General features: G+C 45.0%; 1 protein-coding gene across 1 annotated transcript in view; it reads left to right on the top strand.

Moving 5' to 3' along the window:
• The window catches only part of NALF1 (NALCN channel auxiliary factor 1), a 605,875-nt gene extending 584,683 nt beyond the window's left edge, over positions 1–21,192 (top strand). Inside the window, exon 3 of the mRNA XM_069601974.2 lies at positions 18,834–21,192. Coding sequence (XP_069458075.1) covers positions 18,834–19,123 — 290 coding nt within the window. The 3' untranslated portion in view covers positions 19,124–21,192. The remainder of the gene's footprint in view (positions 1–18,833) is intronic.
• The last annotated feature ends 513 nt before the right edge of the window (positions 21,193–21,705 follow it).

Raw genomic sequence — 21,705 nt, 5'->3', positions numbered from 1 at the left:
CGTCACGTCCTCTCTGAGCTCCCGAGGACGGATGGCAGCCTGTCGCTGAAGCCACAACGATTGAATGCTGCCCTGGAAGGGCCAGAGAAGGGCACCCTGGGCAGTCAGGGTCACGATTGTGACCCCATGGACTACAGCCCACCAGGCTCTTCTGTCCCTGGGATTCTCCAGGCAAGAATACTGGAGCGGGCTGCCGTTTCCTCCTCCAGGAGATCTTCCCGACCCAATGGGTCTCCCGCATTGCAGGTGGATTCTTTACCAGCTGCGCCTCCAGGGAAGCCCTATAGCTTTGGGCAAAGAGGGATCTCCCAGAACAGGTGAGACCTTTTCCAGTGAAGGTGTTTACTAACTGTGTCTGCAGTTAAACATCTCTGCAGCCAAGCCTCTGTGAAGCATTTGTCTCCACCTGCTAGCTGTCCTGGGCACCAAACTGCTCTGGACATTCCAATGGTCTCCCGTGACTTAGTCTGTTTTAGGGCATGCCCGAGTCACAGACGTCATGTAGTCTGATGCCACTTTTGTGCGGGATTAAGCAGAGCTGCCACCCCCTTAACCCGCCCCCCACAACCTGTTACTGCAGAAGCTAGGATAGTCCCACGTTTCCTGGCTATTAGTCCAGTGTTTGCATCACTAGTGAAACAGGAAGTGACCGGTGATCGGTCTGTCCGGAAGTGAGCCCGGAAGCAAAGGCCTGCTTTCTGGCCTCCAGCAGGACAGGGTCCCTCTGTAGGGAGAGAGACGAGGGACACACAGCTTGTGGTGTGTGCGGTGCTGTCTCCAGCAGTTCAACACACACATCCTGCTTTCACACCATCACGTACCTTGAAAGTGAACATCACACGTGCTTTCTACCTAGACCATCCATCCTGCTTACAGAAAGGGGGATGTCTGGCACTGTCCTCTGGAGGAGTCTGTGCTTAGAAGGCTAGGTTTTTTCAGTCTGACTAGTTAGCAAACGTTTTAGACTGCACACATAGAGACCTACACATATATAACTATGAAGGGGAAAGACAAGGACCCAAGGCGTCACCAACTCAATGGACATGAGTTTGAGCAAACTCCAGGAGAGGGTGAAGGACAGGGAAGCCTGGCGTGCTGCAGTCGATGGGGTCGCAAAGAGTCAGACAAGACTGAGCGATTAAACAGGAAAGACCTCTAAAATGTTTACCTAAATAATTGTGACTCTACACGAGTGTCTGCTTTGAGTTCAGTCTGTTTGAGTCCCATGAGGAAAGGATGCATTTGGTGCATTTTAAAACGTAAAAGGAATCAATTCTTCTCAATTTTGAAATCTTGTCTCTTTGGTGGCCTGGCTTCACATTACCAGATGAGATGGCCATCAGATGTTAATGTATCAGATCATCATAGTGTTTACTCTCATGTTTAATGTGAGGTTTTCCTCAAATTAGTAAAAATTTAGGAGGTCAGTTCTTTTTACCCATGATGCAGTTACTGTTCAAAATCATTTTTAAAGTTTTCTTCTTGGGGCATGAATAATTTTCATCTTCCACAGCATTCTCTTCGTGCTTTGGGAGATTTCTGTGAACATGCATGTTGTTTATTGCTTCCCTGGTAGCTCAGCTGGTGAAGAATCTGCCCATAATGCAAGACACAAGTTGGATTCCTGGGTTGGGAAGATCCCTGGAGAACGAATAGGCTCCCCACTCCAGTATTCTTGAGCATGCCCGGTGGCTCAGTCGGTAAAGAATCCGCCTGCAATTCAGGAGACCTGGCTTCGATCCTTGGGTGGGGAAGATCCCCTGCAGGAGGGCATGGCAACCCTCTCTGGTATTCATGCCTGGAGAATCCCATGGACAGAGGAGCCTGGCGGGCTACAGTCCACAGGGTTGCAAACTGTTGGACACGATCGAGCGACTCAGCACAGCACATGTTGTTTATGGCTGTATCCCAGCACCCCCAAAGGCGTTTGACACTGTTTGTGCTCAGTGAACAAGTAGTGAATGAATTAATTAATGGGGGGCCTTCTGTGATAGCCCCTGCTGTGCAGACAGATAGTTCGTTCAAGGAGGGAGAAGCCCCAGGAAGGCGGGGGATGCGGGTATCCCGTGCATGGCCACCAGGCTCCTCCCGTCTGCGTCTGTCGCCGGCAATATTACGGCGACTGCAGGAGGGGGGCTGACAAGCAGGTGCGCTTTAACAAAGCGTCCCTCTGTTGGAGTCAGAAAAGAACATCAGCATTTCCCCGAAAAGCCGTTCTGTCCCTCACGGTGACCCTCCTGTCACAGGCAAAGTGGAGACTCAGGTCCAGTGTCCTTCAGACGCGTCACACACGTTGCTCACTCACCTGGGAGACGAGGACTTTACGCCTGATGGACAGTGTGACAGCTCACTGGCGGAACTGACATTTTAAATGCCTCCCCAAACGGAGTGGCAAGGTTTCATTGCCTGCTGCCCCTCAATTCAAGTCTCAACCCCCTTCCCCTAGTTTCTCAGCATGCGACTTGATATGAAAATCGGGTCTTTACAGAGGCGATCGGGTGGCTGGTGGCTCAGGCAGTGGAGAAAGTGCCTGCATTGCAGGAGGCCTGGCTTTGATCCCTGAGTTGGGACTATCCCCTGGGGGAGGGCATGGCAACCCGCTCCAGTATTCTTGCCTGAACAATCCCGTGGACAGAGGAGCCATCAGACACGACTGAGCGACTAACACACACACACACACACACACACACGCGCGGAGGTAATCAGGTTAAAACGAGGTCATCAGAATGGGCCCTAACCCAGTGCTGACCAGCGGGCATGTTAACTTGCTTGGACTGCCATAACGAGATGCCTCAGACGGGGGTTTAACCAACAGAAGGTGTCATCCCTCAGCCCTGAAGGCCAGGCGTGCAGCTCAAGGTGCTGGCCGGCTTCGCTTCTCCAGAGGCCTGTCTCTCCGGGCCTTCACACGCTCTTCCCACGTGCGTGCGCCCAGGGGCTTCCTCCGTGCCCACGCTTCCTCTTTTCATAGGAACCACCCTGGACTCGGGCCCACTCCGAAGAGCTCCTTCCAGCGGAATCATCGCTTTCAAGGGCCTCTTTAAATACGGTCTCATTCAGAGGAGCTAAAATTGAGTGCTCTAACACCTCAACCCATCTCACAGCAGTGTCCTTGTCCAACGGGGCCCTTTGGACCTGCAGCATACCTGGAGGGAAGATGCAGGGAAAACCACCACCTGCACCCCAGTCTACCCCCAGTCTTGGCCCCCGCCTCCAAAGCCATGAGGCCGTCCAGTCCTAATGTGTAAGCCGCCCAGCGCCTCGTCCCGTCGGCTCTGCACGACGCCTGGCGGTCTGGGGCTAGAACAAACACATTCAGCATTCTTTGTTCAAGAACAGAATAAGGCCTCACCCTTCCATGGAGACAGATTCTGTGCACTTCAGAACTTCTGGGGGATTAGAGGAGAAGAAGCAATAAAAAGGAATTATAAAGGCAAGGAGGCAACTCAGCCAAGAGGATTTGGAGGCTAATAATTATGCAGAGAGAGTAATGATGAGGAAGAAAGAGTATTAACCAATACGGCTCGGTTTTAATTATACGAGAAAATTATTTTCATTGATTTCATGAGTTTCCCTTTGAAGGAATTTAAAACCACCGCATGCAGTTTGCGAAGCTGTTGTGTATGCTGTGTCCACGGTTTTCAAGGCTTCCTAATCAGAAGATTTTAAACCTGAATCTGTAAACCTTTCATCGCAGGAAACTACAGTTAGCGACTTTTCAGTCTGGAAAATCAAATCGCTCTACTTTCTGCTCAACATTGCTGCTGACCTCAAACTGCTCTAAAAAAGAAATCCTGATGAAAAAGAGGCAACATCTAGGTAGATAAACGTGCTATCTCTAGATAAACTGCCTTCCTTTTGGAAATGTGTGTGTTCTCGTCATTTCCAGCCCACTCTTGTGGTGTCGGGAGGAAATGCAGGCACATTTTTTATATAACAGTTTTGTGAGATTTGTGGACAGCTTTCAAACTCCCAGTCTCAACCCTTACAAAAAGAATGGTTTGTATCCCTGTTCATTTCTGTTATTCTTTCCACAAAGATGGAGTACTTAAAACACGTGGAGCATCATGAAAAGCGTGAAATGTATTAAAAATCATGAGCTCCATCAATTAGCACAAAAGAACCAATCGTGAATGTATAATCAGGGAAACTCCATATGTGGAGTCCGACGGAGGTTTAGAGCTGGAAGGACATGAGCTGTCGACGAGCTCTTGAGGGCAGGTTTCCTGCTGGCTGTATGGATGCTGGGGTCTGGACTGTAAGGAGGACTGAGGCCTGGACTGTTCATAGATCCAGGGGTCACCTAGAAAGGTCTGAGCAGTGAGGAAGCAAGCAGGGGCTTCTCTCAGCCATATGCATCCAACATGACCACTCAGCGGTTGAACTGAGCAGAAAAGACCACTGAGGAACAGAGGAAGCAACTCTTCTCCCAGGTTCCCCCTAAAGTGCAGGCATCGGGCTCCCTGGGCAGCACGGGTTTCCTTCCCGCTCACCAGAACTTCACTTCGTATCCGGAGTGGCCAGCCTTCCCTCAGCCGTGACCCTCTCCTTACATGCGTGGTCCTTTTTTCTCTTTTATATCTCCTCTTAATATCTGTCTGATTCTTAATTGAATGCATAGCCCTTTCTTCCTCCTCCCCTCCCTTCTTCCCTTTCTCTCTGTCATCACACATGCGTTTTTTCCTTTTCCTGCATCTCCGTTTTCTTGTGGAAAATTAGAGGCCCAAGGAGTCTGCTTTTCAGTGCATGAGGTTACGCTGTATTGCCTCTGAGAGATACATACTTCAAAAATTCATTTTTACTGTTCTTCATATCTTCTCAGCTTAATACTTTCCCGGTTTACTATATATATATATATAATATATATACTTCTATGTATTTTTATATGTATACTTATATATATAATTACATTTTTATATTATATATACTTCTCTATGGGCTTCCCAGGTGGCGCTAGTGGTAAAAAACCCACCTTCCAATGCAGGAGACAGAGAGTCACAGGTTCAGTCCCTGGGTTGGGAAGATCCCCTGGAAGAGGAAATGGCAACCCATTCCAGTGTTCTTGCGTGGGGAATCCCAAGGACAGAGGAGCCTGGCAGGCTGCAGTTTAGGGGATCACAAACAGTTGGAGTACTACTGAGCGCGCGCACACACACACACACACACACACACACACACACACCTTTCTATATGTATTTTTAATGTAATCAACAGAAACCAGAACACATGCCTTTATTGTTCTCAAAGAACAGATACTCTGTGTCTCTCACAGAGGATCCATAACTGATGTTGGATCTTGTTATCCCCCCACCCACACCCCCCAAAAGACTAATGCTCAACAATTTTATCTCTGTCACTTTGCACTTCTTGACTAATTAGTGATCACTGTCAGATACCAAACCTCAGGGAGCAACAGCTGGGAAGCATGACAGAGAGATAACCCAAGTGCCACTGGATGAAATCAACCAAACCATGCTGCTCTACCTGACCCTGTAACTGAGAGAATAAACAACTAATACTCCCGATATCTTTGGACAGCAAGAGGTCAAACCAGTCAGTCCTAAAGAAAATCAACCCTGGATATTTATTGGAAGGACTGATGCTGAAGCTCCAGTACTTTGGCCACCTGATGCAAAGAGCCAACTCATTGGAAAAGCCCCTGATGCTGGGAAAGATGGAAGGCAGGAGAAGAAGGGGTCGACAGAGTTTGAGAGGGCTGGATGGCATCACCCACTCAATGGACATGAGTTTGAGCAAAGTCAGGGAGATAGTGAAGGACAGGGAAGCCTGGCGTGCTGCAGTCCTTGGGGTTGCAGAGTCAGACGTGACTTAACAGACTCAACAACAACAACACAGCTGATACTGTCCTTAGTCAAATGACGTCAGAATCTGTCTGTGGAAAATATGTGTGACTCTAAGATATGACTTTACTTTTTATGGAAGTCTGCCTTCTAATGGGCCATATCCTCTTTAAGTGGACCTATAGCTCATTCCCCAAACACCCACCTTCCTGCCATCAGTCTCATTCCTCCCAACATTTTTATAATTCCTTTTTTTAAAAATTTGCTGTCTTATATACTTTATTTTCATGTGAATGCCCTGCTTCGAATGTCAAAACTATTGGAAGTCAATTCAGTTCACATCTGACAAATAAAGATAATCATTCTAGTTAAATTCTTTCATTAAACTTAATATTGACTCGCACATATTGAAACTAACTTTCTTACTTCATCCACTAACAATTCTAGAATGTTAGCTTTTCATTAGAGTCCTAGTATGACAAACTGAGTTTTGGCATTTGTTTTGAGTAAAAACATTTTGATGAAAATCAAAACTATTTTTGTTCATATTTAATGCTTCAAAAACTGGTGATCGCATTAAGAAAATAGTTCCCCCCCTACCTCATTGAAAAGAAAGCACATATTTGAAGTCAGGGTCTATTTACGAGGTGTTTTGATGTCTTAAAGCCATCAATGTGTGTGTGTGTGTGTGGGCAGGAGAGCACACACACGGGATGGTTTGAGCATGTTCTGTGATTACACAGAAAGTCTGTTTTTCTTTTTTGGAAAGAAAAGCAGGAAATGTTGTTAGTACTCTAAATACATTCGTGGATGGATCAAAGCATTAGCAAAACTGTCTCTTCAATTACCAGTCACTGTTTGAGATTCCACAGCCGTCGGCTTTTTTTTTTTTTCTAATGTAGTTTCCTGTTTTTAAGGCTATTTCCTTTGCAGAGTCACCGTTACTAAGGATTTCCAAATTAAAAAAGACTGAGTAATCTATCAAAACATAACACTAGTTTACAGTATGTGAGCTCCACCGCGTCACTTCACGGGAAAAATAGCAAAAATAAGTAGAATAGGTAATTTCCTTAACCAGGACCCTGCAGTTTTCTTCCTGGGTAACAACGCTGCCCTTAGGCATTCAGTCATGTCCGAATCTTTGTGACCCCATGGACTGCCCCAGCCCGCCAGGTTCCTCTGTCCCTGGAATTCTCTAGGCAGGAATACTGGAGGGGGTTGCCATTTCCTTTTCCAGGGGATCAAACATCTAGGAGAGACCTGCTATTTTCACCTCCCCCTGGACTCACGTGACACAGATAGATGACTTTCTCTGACTTCTGGAAATGCACTTCATGAAATCCCATACACAGCCTTCCCATCTGTAAGGGCAACCCAAGCAGAACAATGAAGGCACCTTGAAACCATAGGTGGATCATGGGGGTGGAAGAGGAGCCAAGATTATAAGAATAAGAATAAGTCAAGATTCTCATTCCTTCCCTCGAGTGACTTTGACCAGCCATGCCTGGTTCAAGCCCCTGGTAGTGGTGATGGTGGTGGCGGTGATGGTTTAGTTGCTCAGTCCTGTCTGACTCTCTTGACTTCATGGACTGTAGCCCATACAAGGCTCCTCTGTTCATGGAACTCTCCAGGCAAGAATACAGGAGTGGGCTGCCATTTCCCCCTCCAGGGGATCTTCCCCAGCCAGTACTTGAACCTGTGTCTCCTACATCACAGTCGGATTCTTTACCAACTGAGCCACCAGGGAAACCCCTGGTACTTGGAACAGGAGGAAGAACACAGGTCTTTCTGTCCCACCAGCAGCCCCTGGCTCTGATGGTTTGCACAGGTGGAGACCGCTGCAGTCTAGGGTGTGGGCTCCTCCCCACATGGCTCTCCTTCAGCCCTTTGGTGAAGTCTACATCAAGGCCACCCTAAAAGGAATCATCAAGGATGCAGTGGAAAATTAAACCATGTATTTGGTGAGCAAATATGTTTTTCATCTGATACATTTTTTCCCTCTTTATTTACTTAGAATAAGTTTTTCATAACTAAAAATATCACTGTAACCATTTTAGGGCAATAACAATGTAACATGATATTTATCAGCTGTATGTTACTTCTGTTGAGGCTGCAGAAGACAGTCTTTGTTCTTTTAGTAAAATCCTAGAAAAGTTTAGGACCCTTTGTTGAGGAAGTTCTGTGTTGAGCTTTAAGACATTTCTAATTTATCCCTGAATTTAGCTTATGGTCTTAGGAAATGAGTGAATTATTTGTAGGACTTCTCTGCCATTTTAGTGTGGGCCTTTGATCTTCATTTGGTAGTTTTCAGTTTTGAGAGCAATCTGTCTTCTGTCTAGCATGCACTTAGCTGTTCTCCCTGAATGAGCTTTACACAAGCAGGCACTTGTGTGGCCAGTTCTTGAGACTCTATATCCCCTTTCTTCCTGATTCCTGATACGTGTACTGATGTTTTACTATTGGGTTATCAGTTCAGTTCAGTTCAGTTGCTCAGTTGTGTCCGACTCTTTGTGACCCCATGGACTGCAGCAGGCCAGGCCTCCCTGTCCATCGCCAACTCCTGGAGCCTATTCAAACTCACATCCATCACACCAGTGAAGACATCCAACCATCTCATCCTCTGTCGTCCCCTTCTCCTCCCACCTTCAATCTTTCCCAGCATCAAGGTCTTTTCCAATGAGTCATTTCTTCACATCAGATGGCCAAAGTATTGGAGTTTCAGCTTCAGCCCTTCCAATGAATATTCAGGACTGATTTCCTTTAGAATGGATTGGTTGGCTCTCCTTGCAATCCAAGGCACTCTCAAGAGTCTTCTCCAAACCACAGTTCAAAAGCATCAATTCTTCAGCGCTCAGGTTTCTTTGTAGTCCAACTCTCACATCCATATGTGACTATAGGAAAAACCATAGCTATGACTAGATGGACCTTTGTTGGTTATGTACATGTGCTAATATATTCAATCCACTGAAATGATCTCTTACCGCTCAGTGGTGTTAATGCATGATCCTTGGTTTCTCTCCTTCATTAAACAAATAGTGTTCTCCAGGAGATAAATGGATTGCTAGGCGTTCATAGTAAAAATGGAGTAGTTACAGCTAAAAGTGATATTAGCCTTAAAACTTATCATATGGGTCTGACACACTCGCCACTACTCCTTTCAAAAATAAAACTAATCAGTTTCAAATATATACTTTAATTGGGGGTTACCTGATGGCTCAGCAGTAAAGAATCCACCTGCCAATGCAGGAGACACAGGTTCAGTCTCTGGGTCAGGAAGATCCCCTGGAGAAGGAAATGGCAACCCACTCCAGTGTTCTTGCCTGGAGAATCCCATAGACAGAGGAGCCTGATGGGCTACAGTCCATGGGGTCCTAAAGAGTCGGACATGATTTAGCAACTGAACAGCAACAACAGCATACTTTAATTACTTACGATTTGCCCTTGCCTTAAAAAGATACTGTAAAGATTATAAATACATAGATGCTCCTAAGTTTTGTTCTTTCTGCAGATGGTCACTATGATTTGGAAATTTTTTTCTAGATTTCTGAGATTGACTTCTTATTTTATATTGTCTTACCAGGCCAGTGATCAAATAATTGCAGAAATTTAGCAAAATCTCTACAGGCAAGTTGTATACAGGTGCTAATTATATATTTTTGTATGGTATTTCTAAATAAATACTAGGTTATATGCATGTGAAACCACTGTTGTAACAAATATAAAACAAAAGAATATTAAAGGTGAAACACTAATTTCAGAAACAGTTTTTTGCAATGCTAAGGATTTATGTGATAGTAAAAAATGGTCTTGTGCTAAGTCCCTTCAGTGGTGTCCAACTCTTTGTGACTCCATGAACTGTAACCCCCCAGGCTCCCCTGTCCATGGGATTCTCCAGGCAAGAACAGTGGAATGGGTTGCCATTCCCTTCTCCAGGGGATCTTCCCGACTCAAAGACTGAATCTGGTCTCTTACATCTCCGTCATTGGCCAGCGGGTTCTTTATCATGAGCACTGCTGGGAAGCCCTCCAGAAAGCAGTCTTGGTAATGAGCAGACCACTGCATTTGAGTTTGGGTGTGACTTCCCGTTCAAGGTGGCAAGCTGAAACCAGACTTTTACTTCCCACCTACCTCTGACCGTTACTGAAGCTGAAGTAAAAACTACAAAACGGGATACATTCATGGAAGCTATAAAACCTAGGAAATGGGACATGGCTAAAACAGAGACTGTTTTAAAAAATGTACAGGAGGGCAAAGGCAAGTGCAGGCCTCTGGGGAACACAGAACCTCGTGGGCCGGCAGAGCAGGCTCCGAGAGCAGACCGCAGCCCGCGTGGGGACCACTCTGCCTCCGGGACCCTGTGAGGACCATGAGCTGCTCCGGGGACAGAGAGAGAGCAGAGCAGAAGGAGCGGGATCTCGGCGATGGGTTAAAGGCCCTGAGCTGACGTCTGAGCCAACAGACTCTCCCCAGTCCTGCCCGCGCAGCGGCGCGCCTGCCCACACATGCCCGGATCCACTCTCTGGACACTGAACGTGCTTCCTGGGTGGGTGTGAAGAAGCCTTCCTACTAGGGACTTTCGGGGGTGTCGGGAAGGGAGCTGACATTTGCCCATTTCATCTCCGCTCACTCACCCTGAAGACAGTCCTGCCTCCAGGAGAGACGTGACAGCTGAAGGTGACAAGAGGAAGAAGCATTGCAGGAAAGGACCAGAGTCCACCCCATGTGGATAAAACAAAATGAGACAACGAAAATGGTGAGAAGGTGGAAATGGGGAAAGGAATTTATAATCAGAGCCATGCCAGAAGGAACTTCTCCAGTGTGGAAGAAAAATGGTTAGATTGCAAGAGCCCCAGCAGGAGAGCTGCGAAGAAGCCGTGTGGAGATGTAATGTCTGGAAATTTTAGGAAACAACCAGTCCGGGTTTGATGCATGAGACAGGGCGCTCAGGGCCGGTGCACTGGGATGACCCTGAGGGATGGGATGGGGAGGGAGGTGAGAGGGAGGTTCAAGATGGGGAACACAGGGACACCCATAGCTGATTCATGTCCATGTCATGCAAAAACCACCACAATATTGTAAAGTACTTAGCCTCCAATTAAATAAATTAATTTACCAAAAAAAAAGTGATACATCAAATTCCAATTCAAAAAAAAGAAAACAACAAATATATGAAATATCCAAAGAGATGTCACAAGGTATCCGAACCCACAGTGGAATGAGAAGGATATTAACATCTGTGTCGTAGCCAAGATTTCAGCCCCTGCGGTCTCTCCTGGTGAGCCCGTGAATAAGGCACATTACATGGAAGAAAGGACTTCTCACATGGCATTAAGGTGGCTAATCAGCTGACCTTAAACTAGCGAGATCATCCTGGGCTAACCAGGCCCAGCCAGCGTAATCACAGGATACAGAAGTGTCAGGCAGAAAGATGAAGCTGAAGGAGAGATCACAGAAATGGACAGCACTGGAAGGACTCAATGCACTGTTGTTAGATTTCAAGACGGAGAAAGGGGCCGTGAGCCAGGGACCCAGGAGGTCTCTGGATGCTCAGGAGTCTCCAGACAGCAACCAGCAAGGTAGCAGAGAGCTCAGCATTACAACCACTTGAAACTGAATTCCGCCAGCCTCCTGACCCAGTGTGGAGAATCATGGCCAACGCCTTAATTTCAGCCTCATAAGATAGTGTCGCCAACATCATCCTGGGTTAAAATGGCATCCAGGTGTAATCTCACAGCTCAATTGGTTGGAGCCTGGGCTGGTTCCAGGCTCCAACCTATTGAGCTGTGAGGCTATTTCTGGATGCCATTTTAAGCCACTCTGATGTCTGTGACAGCTTTTTATAGCAGCGATAAATAGAAAATTAATAGGGATTCCGGCACATAGAAGTGGAGTGCAGCTGTAACAAATGCCTTTACTGTTGTCGTTTAGTTGCGTCTGACTGTCTGTGACCCCTTGGACTGCAGCATGCCAGGCTTCCCTGTACTTTGCTATCTCCCAGAGTTTGCTCAAACTCATGTCCATTGAGTTGATGCCATCCAACCATCTCATCCTCTGTTGCTCCCTTCTCCTCCTGCCCTCAGTCTTTCCCAGCATCAGGGTCTTTTCTAACGAGTTGATTCGTCACATCATGTGGCCAAAGTATTGGAGCTTCAGCTTCAACATCAGTCCTTCCACTGAATATTCAGGGTTGATTTCCTTTAGGATTGACTAGAAGTGCAGAGATGCATTTGGAACCAGGCAGTAGAATAAGTTGGAAGAATTCTGAGAAGCATGATAGAAAAAGCCCAGATTGCCTTCAAAAGGATGTTAGTAGGAATATGGTCATTCAAACCTGCCAGGGATGGCTCAGAGGGAATGAGGAATATGTTCTTGGAAATTGGAAACATCTTCCGTGGTATCAAAAAGCTTAGCAGAAGGGTCTTCTCTGGTTGTCCAGTGATTAAAAATCAGCCTTCCAAGGCAGACGATACAGGTTCGATCCCTGGTTAGGGAAATAAGATCTCACATGCTACAGGGCAACTACACATATGAGTCAAGACTAGTGAAACTCTGTGCAGAAACTAAGGCCCAGCACGGCCAAAAATATATAAATGGATTTTAAAAGAAGAAAGGTTAGCAAAATTGTATCTGCAGTTATCTGGAAAGCAGAGATGCTAAGTGATGATGTTGGCTCCATAGCTGAGATTTCCAAGCAAATGTTTAAGGTGTGACCTGGTTTTTTCTTGCCACTTATATAAAATGCAAAAGGAGAGACACACGCTGAGAGAATAATTATTAAACAATGAGAAACCAGGATTTGATGATTTGGAAAAATCTCAGTCTACCGAGATGGCAAAAGATTTAAAAAAAAAATTGCTCTTGGGAAATTATCCCCTAGAGAAAACAAAACAAAAATCCTGAGGTTGTGTCTGTACAACCATTCTGTGACCTCAGGAAGTTTGGAAGGTCAGAGCATTAAGTTGTACAAAAGGCTTTTGAAGCAATTAGGTGTGACTCATAGATTCCCCTCAGCCCTTTGAGGAGCAGCCATAAGTATAGGAGGGACTATCTAGGAAGGGCTTGTCGGGGAGCATCTTGTGATGTGGAGTCTCACAAAGCCAGTGAGAATTTTATATTAGCAAAAACACGGCCAGCTTGGACAGAAAGGGGCAGAAAACAAGATGAAGTGAAGAAAGGCTGCTGTTGTTGTTCATTAGCTCAGTCATGTCCAACTCTTTGAGACCCCATGGACTGACTACAAGCAAGCTTCCCTGTCCTTCACCATCTCCTGGAGTTTGCACAAACTCATGTCCATTGAGTCCATGATGTTATCTAACCATCTTATCCTCTGTCACCCACTTCTCCTCCCGCCCCCAATCTTTCACAGCATCAGGATCTTTTCCAGAGTTGGCTCTTCGTATCAAGTGGCCAAAGTATTGAAGTTTCAGCATCAGTCCTTCCAGTGAATATTCAGGGTCGATTTCCTTTAAAATGGACTGGTTTGATCTCCTTGCTGTCCAAGGAACTCTCAAGGGTCTTCTCCAACATCACAGTTCAAAAGCATCAATTCTTCAGTGCTCAGCCTTCTTTATGGTCCAACTCTTACATCCCATCCATACAGGACTACTAGAAAACCCATAGTTTTGACTATGGAATAGCCTTGAATTTTTGACATATTCCTCCCATTAACTGTACTTGGTTTGGTTTGGTTTTGTTGCCTAAATTAGCTCTTAGTAAGTTTCTTTTAAATGCAACTGAATAATCCCTGAGTAAGGTACATTTAAAACAATATGCAAATATTATTAATAATCATTGAGGGGAAGATACAAAATGTTAGTAATTTGATAATAAATAAGTTTTAGACACCTGATTATAGCCTCAAAAATGATGAGGAATTAGAAATTGAAGGAAGTAAAATTTTAATAACTTCCTCATCATTGATCCTGATAATCAGACAAATTTGTCCAAATGTGTGATTTTTTTTTAATAAATGGTAAGTTCTAGTAGAATTAATAATGGCACATATTTAACAAATTAGAAGATATGCACTTAAATCCACACTGCAAATGATTAGATAAGCAATAAAGGAAATGGTCAAGAAACACTTTTAAATGTTTGCAAATGTTGTTACATGATGATTAAGGTAAGAACAGGCACTACAGGTCTGACAGTGACTGCAAGTGGATTGAACTGTCCTTTCAGATCATTGGGAAACTCCTCAGTGTACAACATACTACAGAGAGAAGTGTAAAAAGATCAAGAATATAGCTGTTATAATTCAATGTCAGATAGATATTGGTTCATTAGAGACTGCAAAGAGAAGAGTTTGTAGCAAAATGTATCAGAACAACATTTCGTTAACTGAAAATATGCTTTTGCCCTTTGTTTATCCCCTTATGTATTTGTGCAATGAGATTATTATTTGAAAAATTCTTTCATTTGGCAATGTGTCCTTATGGCTCCTTTGAATGAGGAGGAAGAGTCAGTTGCTCTAAGTTGGCTTTCCTAGGAAGTGTCTGGGTCCAGGTGGTTGAGCAGGAGGAACTCGGAACCACACCTGTGAGGGAGTAAGAGAAGAAGGTTATTCAGCAGATGGGGGGGGGGCGGGACAAAAAAATCCGAGGCTGGTTTGGCTTTCACAGGTGCCTTGGTTGTTGGAGGTGGCTGCCCAGGGCCTGTGCTCAGCCTCGGGGAGTTTCCGAGGAGACCCCGAGACAGGCTTGATCCAGCTGCAGGCAGCAGTCCTGGCTGGAGGGGTGATCAGACATGGGGACAGAGCAGACAGATGGATGGAAGAACGCAGCAGAGCTTTCCAGGCAGACCTGAGAGAAAGACACTGTTACCAGGCAGAAATCCACAAGGGTGGAAGACTGGATGGGGTGACAACCACCACGCCCTCGTAGAAGCCAGGAAGAAGGTCGGTGCCTGTTTGAAAGGATTTGCTGACTCCTGGGGAAACGAACGCTAAAGCAGCAGAGAGGAAGCAAGGAGTCAACCAGATTTCTCCACAAGACTCCACGAAGGCACAGGAATGGACACCGTGGAACACTTCAGAGGAGGTGACAACATAAGGGGACCAGGCGGAAGTATGTTCATGAGGCATCTCCGCAGCCCATGCTCCCTCGGCAGAGAAAAACGCTGGCATACTCCCTTGTAGGAGGGGAACCCTATTTTTTGGAGATGGTTGGAAAAAACTGTTGGACCGGGTGACAGACATGAGCAGAGCTTCCCATGCTAAAAAATAAAATAAAATAAAATAAGAGGCAAAGAAGAGAAAAGCAACTCGGAGAAAACAGAACCTACACTGGGAGGAAATGAAACAGGACAAACAAAAACACTGCAGGGAGCTCAGAGCGAGAAAGCGGACACGGCAACTGCGAAGCGAGAACAGCCACCTCGGCAAAAATGCGGAGTACATATGAAAAATGATGTACTGGTGGCTCAGAGGTTAAAGCGTCTGCCTCCAATTCGGGAGACCCGGGTTCAATCCCTGGGTCGGGAAGATCCCCTGGAGAAGGAAATGGCAACCCACTCTAGTATTCTTGTCTGGAGAACCCCATGGACTGAGGAGCCTGGTGGGCTGCAGTCCACAGGGTCATAAAGAGTCGGACACGACTGAGTGACTTTACTTTACTGACATATAAAAGAGCTCTCTGAAATTACAGCGTCAGCATTTTTAAAAAGAGACAACCTCTGTAAGATTATTACGTGGTGTTAGTCTCTCAGTCGTGTCCAACTCTTTGCAGCCTCATGGAATGTAGCCAGGCTCCTCTGTTCATGGGATTCTCCAGGCAAGTATACTGCAGTGGGTTGCCATTTCCTTGTCCAGGGGATCTTCCCAACCCAGGGATCAAACCTAGGTTCCCTGTGTCTCCTGCATTGGCAAGCGATTTCTTTACCACTGAGCCATGTGGGGGAAAATTATGGGAGTAATGCTCAAATAAATCTGAAGGATAAGAATTTCTAGACCAGAATTCCATGATTAGCCAAATGATCAGGTAAATGTGAGATAAGCATTTTAGGCATACAGCTTCTCAGACATTTACTCTGGAATTTGTCCTTATGAAAATACTAGATGCCTGGTCCACCAAAATGAGCTAAGAGGAATATGGAAAAAGAGAAAGGAGAGAGGCTGCCAGCATTGCCAAGGGGGAAGTTCATTGGAGTTTTCAGGCTGGAATCTGTGCATTAGGCATAAAAGCAACCAGCCCAGATGGTTAAAGACTGCAGGAGATAGTTTAGGAAAATAAAGCTGATAGGAAAGAGTTGGCAAAGTACTGGGTATTGAATTAGTAAGTACGCAGAAAACTCTAAGATAATCGTTATCTCTAGGAAAAACTGGAGTAAGAACAGAAAATGAAAGTTCACTGCACATCTGAGTTGAGACTTGTTTTTACAGCATCCTAACAAAGGAACATATGTATTACACTTGCTACACCATAGAGGAATGGGGGTTACTTTTGCCTGGAGAAGGCTCAGAATGAATGTTTTATCTTCATGTGTCCTGGGGAGGGGGAGATCTATAGATAGTGATTTAAAAAAAATGAAAAATCAAGAAGAGCAAAAAGCAGGTTATTTCCAGGAATGGAGCTAGTACAGAAAGAAAGAAAAGAAGGGCAATATTTGCCTCTGAGGAGGAAGAATTTGAGATGGGAGGGTGGACGAATTTTTTAATAAAGTATCTTGTAGAAGTATTTGATGACTAATATGAATGTATAACTCTGAATAAAAGTTCTTAACAAATGGAAAAGGGAAAGAATATTAATTTTTCAGTCAAGAAGAGTACATGTATTGACCTGAATGAATTACCTTATTTTTTTCTGAAATGACTTCAGGTATAAATCAGCAAGCTGGTTCTGAGCAACTTGGGAAGAACTTGTTATTTGGATGACATTGTTAAACGTACTCTGTATTCTGACTGTTAACATTCCAAAATGTTTATCTAAATGCGCTTTAGATTTCTATTGTTATAATCTTAACTATAAACTCTTCTTTAAGAATACAATTTTGAAAAAACTTATATACTTCAATAAATGACTAGTCTACCAATGAGGTATCTTATTTTGAAAAAAGAAATATCATACAATAAAAATGTCAGAGCTGCAGACCTCATTAATTCAGTTTTTTTTTTTCCATATTCTACCTAGGCGAAGGTGAAGTTTACCTTTGAATGCCTAAGAAGAAATGACTATTGTAAGCATCATTATAAGGATACCTTGGTCATTTTTTTAAGAAATGAAGGTTGCATTGTGTATTATTTAATAGACTCTTTTACTGAGTAACTATATATTGAGTTTATTCATGTAACAAATCTCATTAAGTATCTATTTTATTCAGACATTCTGCAACATTTTGGGAATGTGAGGCTGATACTATATAGATTTTGCTCATACAGTGACACATAAGTAAGGAAATTGACATGAAAATGAGCAATTGTGATTAAAAGAAAAAATATAATTGCTCTATTGAAGGAGAAATTAAAGATATGAATCGATGGAGAAAGTTCCAGAAAGAAGCTTGGGCCATGTGGTACAGATTTGGGTGAAAGTGTCACATGTTCTGAGAACTGCCAGTAGTTCAGGATGTCTGGAGCCCTGAGCAGTGAGTCTGAAAGAGGACCCTGGAGACTTTATTTCATGAATTAAGTAGAGTCAATGAGACATTATTGTGTGTGTTAGTCACTTAGTTGTATCCAATGCTTGTTGACCACATGGACTGTAGCCCTCCAGGCTCCTCTGTCTGTGGGATTCTCCAGGCAAGAACACGGGAGTGGGTAGCCATTCCCTTTGCCAGGGGATCTTCCTGACCCAGGGATGGAACCCAGGTCTCCTGCTTTGGCAGGTGGATTCTTTACTATCTGAGCCACCAGGGAAGCCTGAGACATTATTAAGAATAGTGATTACAATTCAGAGTAGCCCGATTTTTTCAAGTTATTTCTCTGCGCTATATCCTGAGTCAAGCACTTTACATACATAATCATATTTAATCCATACAGCTACTCTATCATCATTTTTAAGTTTTTCAAGCTTAAGAGCAACAATAAAATTGATGTAGAAACATCATGCTCTCATAAGAAAGTGTTTCAGTCAAGTCAAAAGATAAAAAATGGCTTAAGTAACCTCATAAAAATGTTATATATGATGTAACAAGAAATGAGATTGGAGAGGTTATAGAAAGCCAGTTGTTTTCTTTTTTCACCCATCAAAAGTTTCCAAAATATCCATTTGTCAATTTAAAAGTAAGAACAGTGTGTATTTTTAGAGGAAGAAGAGTGATTGAGATTCTGTTGACTAGGGAAGGAAAAAAAAAAAGAGAGAGAGAAAATAAGAGTGAGAGATGAGTTACACCCACAATTACTGAAAAGCAATGCTGGAGAACTGGAAAGGGAGAAGCATGGGGCAGAGGTCCAGGCAGAAGACAATAACGGCTTCAGTTTAAGCAGGCATCAATAGGATAATAGCAAATGGAAGAATAAGAGACGTGTTCGGAAAAGGGTCACCCACTCGGTGTGTAGATGGCTAAGCCGATTCATCAAGAAAGGGAGATGGGAACCGTGGTAAGGTTCCGGAAAGGAGGTGATTATTGACATGGTCCCTGTAGCTCTGGTATTACAGTGGGGTGGTTATTTCCTAAATGAAATATGCTAAAGTATGACCAGGTGGTGTCCCTTTATGCATTGCATTAATTAATCACAGTCCTATTAAAGGAAAAAATAATGGTGGCTGAATGTCTTTGGTGGCACCACATGGATCCAGAACGTGGGATTCTGATTTGGATGCAATGAAATCTTTCATCCCCGAATATCCATCACAAGCCAGAACTTTCAGGGGGTGACCACCAAGAGTCCAAAAAAGAACAGCGAGGAACCTAAAAGTGCTGGTGTGGGAGCACGGGGGGCCGTGGACCCAGACTGTAGTGCCGTGACCTTCTTCTGCACTGGCTATGACGATGCGCTGGATCAGACATTCAGGTCACCCGCTGCCCTCTGCCCTGAGCACCTCCCTGCCCACCTTCCTTCCGGCTAACCCTGCGCTTTCTTCATCCCCCACCCAGGGCTCTACGAAACCTTTCTAACCAATGATGAACCAGAATGCTGTGACGTCAGGAGAGAAGCAAAACCCAAGAGCCCCTCCAAGGGGGCAGTGGACAGAGGCGGCGGCTGTCCCCGGACGTCGCTCTCGGCCTCGTCGGCGCCCAGGCTGGGCCCCAGCAGACTTAGACTGTGCGTCCTCGTGCTGATGCTTCTCCACACGGTCCTCACGGCCTCAGCGGCACACAACGCCACGGCCCTGGGCGTCGGGGGCGTCCACGCGCTGGACGAGCGCTCGGCCAGCGAGGAGTAGGGACTCCGCACCCTGGAGCGTCCTCGCCGCCCCGGCCGCCCACCCACGTACATCCGCGCCTGGGTACCGGACTTGTGGGCGCATCCCTGCCTGGGTACTGGACCTGCGCGCACATCCCTGCCTGGGTACCGGATCTGTGCGTGCATCCCTTGGCGCAAGGCCTGAATGGCCTGAATCCAAACCAGGAGACACACACACACACATATACCACACACATACACACCACACACACACACACACACCACACACACACACACATACACACACAGCTTTTTACGGACTAAAAGGCTGGAAAGTGACTTCGATTTCTCACACCATTTTATACACTGTGTTTTAATGTTTGGAGGTTTTCTTTGCTTTCCTTTGGACTTGAGTTTATCTGTTTTGTGTTTGCACTTGTTAATACAGGCTTTATTTTGGGGGATGGTTTCTCAGAGGTAAACTAAGCCTTTTCACTGTCTCTCTCTCTCTCTCTCTCTATATATATATATATTTCTAGTCATTGTGTGTGTTCATCAGATAGTTCTGTCTCATGTCCTGTCTGTTTCTATTAGCGGAATGACAGCTATGACCTTGCGGTATAGCAAAAAAAAACCAAACAAAAAAAACAACAAAAAAACTACAACACACACACAAACACACAAAAAAATCATAAAAAAGGAAAAAAGACAAAAAAAAAAGAAAACAAGAAAAAAATAAAATAAAAAGCTCCCTAACTCTCCCTCCTGCCTAAGGAACCCACGCCCCCCACCCTGCCCGCCCGGGGCCTCCCTCCCCAGCAGATGCCATCGCTTGCTTCAGTCCTTGTCGCCTCGGGGGCACAGCGCCTGCTCTGCTGGGCCTCTGAGCCACTGTTGCAGAAAGGGGGGCCCCCTTCTAGCTGAACAAACAAGTGCTCTCCTTAACAGGTGGCATCAGACAGTTAACACATCTTTATGTTGAAAATAAAAAAGCAAAGAAAATTACCTTGAATTCCGCTGGGTTCATCCCAAGGGCCCCGGGCCTTCCTTGCTGGTCAGGTGGCTGGAGGCAGCCACCCAGGGTAGGGGGTGTGAGGAGGTGGGGACACCCCCCCCCCCGAAGCCCGCTGGCATCTGGGCTTTCATTAGAATTTCAGTTCTGGTGCAGGAATACTCGAGCATGTGCCGCCCACAGTCAGGGGGAAAGGAATCCGAGGACTCAAATCTGGACTTCTTTTCCCTCCTTTTCTGTTGTGGGGGAGTTGGCAGACGTGCACAGACGCCTGCTGCACACAGAATCTAGACCGTTTCAGCCCGGTATTCCCACACACAGGGTTTTTAATTCCTCCAGGTATAAAGTGTATCCAACTCAGCATTAAGGAAAAGACCTTCTTTTCAAAAAAGTAGGGCAGCCATCTCCATTCAAGTACAGAATCGCTGTCACTGTCCCATGCTCTAGGTAGCTGAAGACGAGAGGAGAACTCCGATCGCTCTGTCTGTATTTTTCCTTTTTGTGGGAACATTTCACCCACTGAGTGTCTATGAATTTGCTTTCTTAAAAACAAACAAGGCTTTTATGAGTTTACAGTAGAATCAGTGAAAGGAAGAGTTAATAAGGGCTGTTTTTAAAACAAACAAAACAAATAATTTTAAAAAATAACCACTTCACATTCCTTACTATTCTCTAACTACACTCGGGAACTGCGATTCAGGGATGACTGCTGTACAGCTGGGAGATGAAGGTAAACCGTGGAACAGGTCCTCTTAGCGAACAAAATTTAGTTCTTAACCTTCTAGCTATGAAATTCCCCCAGGCATTTGTTTTTGTTGAAACAAAACTTTAATCTCTGCATCATACCTAACTCTGCGACACGCGTTACAGTATGCATATTTTGTTTTGAATAAAAAGAAACAAAAACCTGTTTTGTTCCAGTCTGTTAAGAATATTCAAAATAATAAAGGTATTGCTTAATAAAATTGCTAGAATTGTTTAGCAGTACATGCACAAATATTTTACTAGATTCTTTGTTTTAATAGTGTTTTGTTGAGACTGAAAATCCTAAAACGGTCTGCACAAATACAAAAAAAAAAAAAAAAACCACCTAAAATGCAAAATTCTCCAGTTTTTGTTCCTTTTTTTGAAAATTGTTTTTTATGCAAATGCAAACACACATTCACACGTGCGCACACACAGGCACAGTATTTGTAACATATGGAAACGATGGTGCTGTTTTGGGGGGCAGTGGCTGGGGGACACAGTGACTGCAGTGCATTTTGTGACACTTTGAGAAGAGAGTTTTGGTAGGGCCTCACCAGTGCTTATAGGTTTCAGTGGAGCTGAGGGTGCAATGAGAAGGGGTAGAGAGCGTGACTACTGGAAGGGGAGGGATAGATGAGGACTCAGGAGGAGGAGCTTAGCCGCTGAACTCCTTTTCCACTGACCTCTTCACAACTTTAAGAAAATGACCAGAGCAAAGTGTGTCCTGGCCTTCACCTCCCTCTGCCCGGCAAATACCACCCCGCTGCTGTCCCTTCCTTCAACGTTCCTCCTGCTTCTGTTCTTGCCAGAGGCGTTTCCACTCCTTCAGGAAGATGACGCAACAACCCAGATGCAAGCTGCAC

The sequence above is a fragment of the Ovis canadensis genome, chromosome 10 (assembly GCF_042477335.2).
Source record: "Ovis canadensis isolate MfBH-ARS-UI-01 breed Bighorn chromosome 10, ARS-UI_OviCan_v2, whole genome shotgun sequence".
NCBI classification, from domain to species: Eukaryota; Metazoa; Chordata; class Mammalia; order Artiodactyla; family Bovidae; genus Ovis; species Ovis canadensis.
The sequence above is the reverse complement of the archived record's forward strand: the minus strand, read 5'-3'. Positions and strand labels throughout refer to the sequence as shown.